Here is a 6,000-nt window from a genome sequence, read left to right as displayed (position 1 = left end):
AAACCTTTCAATTTAAGAGTTCAACAAAGCATTCAACACAAGACTGTCAAAACTGTCTCCACTGGTTATACTAATACAACATGCAGCAGTTTCAACGTGATTCAGTATATTCCAAGATGACAACAGAAAAGCAGAGAAGCAGAAAGCTGCTGCATTTCCTGAAAAGATTTGAGAACCAGAACCACTGACTCTCAGCACAGTACAACCTGAAACATCTGTAGTCTTGCTAGATATCAAGAAAGCTTTAGAGAAGCACATTTTGTTTCTGGACCCTTTTCAATAATGAGCTTTTGATTGTCACTAGATTGCTCCGCCCTTCCACCCATCCAAGCAGGGCTTCTACAAACGCGCTGACAAAAGAGAAATGGGTAAATTAATTCTGGACCAAAACAGAGCAAGATAAACCTTTTCCTTAAACATTTCATGAGAATGAAGCACTTCTGTGCAGTCTTTGACACAGTGGATCAATCAAAATATAGTCACACCATCCTTTAAGCACTGAGCACCACACCGTGGAAAGTTCCTGTTAAGACAGCTCAAAAACCAAAGCAGTAAGACAGTGCACATGGCCAAATGTCAACACTACTCAAAATTAAGTTCTTACAGAAGGAAAAGTATTATAGAACAATTTACCTCAAGTTGTCTTTGCTACAGTAACTGCTGTAGAAATTTGCAAGTATGCTAATGGAATGTGTTGGTATTTAAAATTCCTTTTTTCAGAAATGTATTTGTCTTACTCAGTGAGTATCCCAGCAGTATAAAGAAACGTTTCACTCCTAAAACTGGAAAACTTCTTAAAAATATTGAAGAGGCATCAGCTTTTTCAAAAGGTGCCATCTACAGTTCTGAACTGAGTTACTCAGGCTTAATACACGCTTACAACAAAAGCTGCAGGAAATGCTGCCTCCTACAGAACACACAGCACCTCAACACACCATAAATTAAACAAAGTAGACAAGTACTATTATGTGTTTTTATTATAGAAAAACAAAAGGCTTACACTTGAATTCAAAAAGCAGCATTATTTCATGAATTCAAAAGAGGTTATGACAGTGAAGTTGCTTTAAGAAACCTTGAGAGATTTGAGAAAAGAGAATAAAATGGCAGATTCTCATCTGACAACAATCTAAATTATTTGCATGACCACAGTAAGTTTCTGTAATTGCATATCACTTCCTACACTCAGTTTGCGATTCGTATGCTCTTCTTTTCCCTGTGCCTTGTTGAACATAGCTGAGAAAAGGATTTGGTGAAAAGAGCAGTACATTTCAAGCTTGATTTTCAATAGCTCAGTACACATCAGATTGATATTACAATTCAGAAGTGACTGAGGTACATTTTCTTCTTCAGCAGTTGAATGTTACAGTTGTATCAGAACCCAGTGTGAGGTGTTTCTTACACAGCATTTATCATTTTCAGCTTTGTATCACAGAAGATTTCTCAGCAAGATACAGGGCTAGTATTTGGTTGTAAACACAAAAAATAACCACAGAAATGAAGAGTCACAAATGAAGCAGTTCTTTGCGCAATGCAGCAGATTCATGGGGTTTCTTTTTACTTTTGTTGGTCAGGTTTTTGGCTGGTTTCTTAATTACACACTACAGACTGAAGGGTGGTCTTCCACTGATCAATCCACCTTTTAGTCAAAAGCTGCATGTCCCCAGTAAAAGCCAAAATTAAACACACAATTGATTTGTATTTGAAATCTCATGGCAACAGACAAATCAAGAAAACATCTTACTATATCAATAGTCCTACATTTTTATTACCACCACTGACTTATGTTGAATTCCAAAGGAACTTATAACCTTGTCCTTGAGTGATTATTGTTTTAAAATGCAACTCAACAGCTCTAAATCATATTAAAGACGACTAAATACATTTTTAAGCATCTCACTCTTCACATATATGCTAAAAATATACCTCAATGTATCCTGCATATTGAAAAAAACAAAACAGACATTAAGAAAGCAAGGTAACTTACTATTTACAACCAGCTCAAATATGATGCAAACATAATGAAAAAAAGGGAAAAAAAGCAATTCACAAAGGAAAAAGGAGAAAACAAAAAGCAAAAAAAAAAAGACATTTCTGACACCTGTTATTCAGAATTATACAAACTCATCTTTTCTTCTTGTTCTGAAAGAAAAAAGGGTTGGCTAAAAATCAGGTTTTTTTCTGAAAAATAATTCCTAACTTTAGACCGTGTTTGTTACACTGATAACAGTCATCTACTTATTGTATCCTGCATTGTAACATGAAAACAGTTGATACCAAGCTACTTAAACAGAAGAATCAAATTTTCTTCCTACAACAAAAGGGATGCAATTCATTCTCCATAGTTATGTTTTACGTTATCATCAGTTGCTCCAACACAAAACTTGACTATTTAAGTTTACCAATGTCTTAATTTAAAATGCCTTAACTTAGAGTTATAGCACAGTTATTTCTTATGTGATCTAGCTGCCTTACACAGAGGACTTCATCTGTATTATATTGTAATATTACTTTAAAAGAGGAAAAAAAAAAAAACAACAAACAGCATGAATACCAAGATAAGGAACAACAGAAGATATGTTTGTATGGTACTCTTCATAGCATCAGTGCCAAAGGCCTTGGAGATTTTAACCTTGGACACAAACTAGTCATTTTCACAGGACTGTATTAGAAGTGACTTTTATGACTAAACAGATAAAAATGCATTATACTGGTCAATCTGTATGAAAGTTAATATTACGCTTCGTTAACTCTCTAGGTAACAGTCTCAAACAATAATATCAACACCAACCACCTCAAAGACTTGTAACAATCTAAATTAAACATTGTAAACATGTTTACATCAGTCAAAAAGCTTGTCATGTGGGATTTTGGCAAAATAGAGTGCTTGTGTCATCATTTATCAAGTTGTACTATAGTTTCAGAAAACTTTTATTACAAATGATCATTTGTAATAAAAGTTCATGTAAGCATAAAACAATTTAACACGTAACCTTGTTTGAAAAGTTTTAAAATGTAGTTCTCCAATCATTTTTAGCTGCAAACATACTGTATATCAGAGATATTCTTGACTGCCAGTAATTACATTAGTACATAATAAAACAGTCCTCTGGTTTATAACAATTTACATTTAATTTGATAACAAAAAATATTTTTTCCAAAATAATGTGCAACAATACAACATGTGAGTTCCTGGAAAAACCGTAACATGTCTTTAACCATCAAGGTTCTGAAAGAATTTACAGATCTCTCGAATTTTCTTTGTATACAGCCTTAATTTTGAGTGTTCGGTTGGGCTGTATTATTATGAGTTCATCAGGTATACTTAGGTCAAATAACATTATCTCATTGTTCTAGGAACAAACAATAAAAAACCTCCGCAAAAGTACCTGCAAGTTCCTTCATATTCCTTTGATAATCATTAAAGACAATTGAGAGAGCATCCCAATTTCAGCTCTTTTTCCTGTCAATATCTGAGAAAATTTAAACACATGCAAGTCAAAAATACCATAACGCAGACACAAAAAGGTCCTTTCATGAAGATCATCAATAAATGACTACCTTCAATAAATAAGTCTATTTGGAAATTCTAGAGATTTTTTGTTCAACACATTAGTCTTTTTTCTTTTCTAGTAGGTCTTTCTGTTTAAGCTCTCCATCTGAAAGTTCTGCATATTTTCCGTTCTTTTCCTCCTCTTTCTCCTCCTCACTGCCATCATCTGTGAGCTCCCGATCGCTGTTTTCCTTTTTAACTGCCTCGTGTTCATCTACACCTCCATCTGTATCAGCTGTGCAGATTCCGTAACACATTATGCTGATGACACCCAGGGGTAACCCAAAGAGAAAGCATCCCAGAAGTGGTGAACTCTTGAACACTGACTGTTGGAACACAGATTTGAAGTAAAAAAACACTTCCACTGAACATACACAATTACCGCATTACTTATTACTCTGCATATCTATTTACTAAGATCTGAACTGAGTCAGTTTTCTTAAGATGGGCAAAGCAGTCATTTTAGCCATTCCTACTGTAAGCTCGTTTAAAAAAAAAGTCTTAGGTTATTACTACAATAGGATGATTAATGTTAACATACTAGCTACAAATTTTATCCATTGTCTGAAGTTTGAGAAACCATTGTGCTAATAATATTAAAATAACATTTTAAAACAACCAGTTTAAACTCTCATTTGTGTCTCATTCTCAAAAATGAGTTTGAGTCATCATAAGGGATCTGGAGAAGCCACCTGTTATTAGACCTATTAAAGAGAAGCTTGAAAGACTTTATTGCACAAGAGGAAGGACTTCTGGTTTCAGAAACTGATGCATGAATGCTGCATGCTGACAGAAGTTTGGAAGCCACATAAAGAAACAAGCAAACGTGAATTCAAGTTCACAGCAAAGATTTTTTTGTTCGTGCATGACGAGCAGAAAAAAAAATATGTATTTCTGCCCAACAAAATGCCGGTAAGTATGGCTAACTCCAGGAAGAATGATAAAATATTTGTTTTAAAACCACACCAAGTATAGTATTTAAATCTCTTTATGCCCTAAATAAGGGTTAAGAAAAACATTTTTAATTCTTTCTGTTCTATCCCTTAAAACATACATCAGATATTAATACAGAATGGAAGTGAAAAAAATAAACTCTGTATGCTGAATATTTAGCACACTAGAAAATGTTATTAGAGACTTTCATCAAGAAGTTAATTAGGCTTAAACCTAATGCATATGTGTGAATGAGCATATATATGAACAGATTTATATAAAATATTTCTAAAATCTATAAAAACTTATGCATCCTGATTGTTAAGGTTACCATCTGTATGGGAATTGCTAGGTCATGATCTGAACTGATGACTGAGCACTAGGTGACAAGTCATGGCTAAGCCAGTGAGCTCAGGTGCAAGCAATGCATGTGAGCAACCAGAACTGGTGGACCCAGGGTCCTTACCCTCATTTATGGATTAGCAGCTGAGGGAGAAGCATCTCTATTCCGAAATGATGCTCTTGAGATGTCACCAGTCTCTAGAAAGGATGAGCATCCTTGTTCTAAATAGCTTTTTAAACTAAATCTTAACAAATACCTTCATAAGTGTGCTCCTGTCCTAGTAGAAGACATTATCATTGCCTTCCATTCCTCCACACTATCTAATTTGCAAAATATAAAACTTACCACAACAGTAGACTTGGCATCATAGACTATTCTCTTGATTCGCTGCAGAACTCCGTCACCACCTTGTGCCTGAAATTTCAAATGGAATCATGTCAAAACTGCTGACACTTTTCAGTTATGATTCCAAAAGTTCATTCTTCAGACCTTGAAATCCCCTTGAAAGCCCCTTTAGAAGGAAATGAAAAGTAATTATTCTTGCATCTCACAATACCCAGGCACTCCAACTTTTCTAGCATGGACAAATATATCAATAGTCTCAAGAAAAGTTTTCCCACAGCTATTTTAAGCAAATGGCTAACAGTGAACTGGTACTCTTAAACACTTCTTACTATAGAGAAACATTAAGAAAAACTAACAATTGTCCCAGTGTAACCATTATAAAATTGAAGAGAACTTCTGAACCTTCTTTTCTAAGTTGATTGATATCTATTTATGGATAAAAACAGAAGCAGTTAGAAAAATCTAGAAAGTAACAGAAAGATACACAGGCGTAATGAAAAATAGTCTGATATTGCTGGCCACAAGCTATCTGCGTTACTACCTGAATTAGCAGAGTTTCCAACATACTAGATGAATCTGAAGCTAATTTGTGTGTTGAATAAGGCCAATCTTCACCTGCCTCATAATGCCAGAGAAATAAATAGGATGAGAATCTACATTTTGGAGAAAATCAATTGACCAGAATGTGATCCTGACCAAGTTCTCTTAAAGTGCAAATTACAGAGATGAAGGACTCAAAGAAGGTTACCAAGACCATACAGAATAACGAGGTGAATATTCCAACACCTTCAAAATAACGGAGGTAGGGATTGTCATGTTTCTCAGAAAT

At 34.6% G+C, this 6,000-nt stretch overlaps 1 protein-coding gene across 1 annotated transcript in view; it reads right to left on the bottom strand.

The window, feature by feature from the left end:
* Window positions 1-959: 959 nt before the first annotated feature.
* TMX3 (thioredoxin related transmembrane protein 3) overlaps window positions 960-6,000 on the bottom strand; it is a 36,932-nt gene continuing 31,891 nt past the window's right edge. Inside the window, exons 15-16 of the mRNA XM_010708473.2 lie at window positions 5,172-5,240; window positions 960-3,876 (exon numbers count right to left, since the gene is read on the bottom strand). Of these exons, the coding sequence (XP_010706775.1) occupies window positions 3,610-3,876; window positions 5,172-5,240 (336 nt within the window). The 3' untranslated portion in view covers window positions 960-3,609. The remainder of the gene's footprint in view (window positions 3,877-5,171; window positions 5,241-6,000) is intronic.

The sequence above is a fragment of the Meleagris gallopavo genome, chromosome 3 (genome assembly GCF_000146605.3).
Source record: "Meleagris gallopavo isolate NT-WF06-2002-E0010 breed Aviagen turkey brand Nicholas breeding stock chromosome 3, Turkey_5.1, whole genome shotgun sequence".
Taxonomy (NCBI): Eukaryota; Metazoa; Chordata; class Aves; order Galliformes; family Phasianidae; genus Meleagris; species Meleagris gallopavo.
Note: the sequence above shows the minus strand (reverse complement) of the source record. Positions and strands in the feature narration are given on the sequence as shown.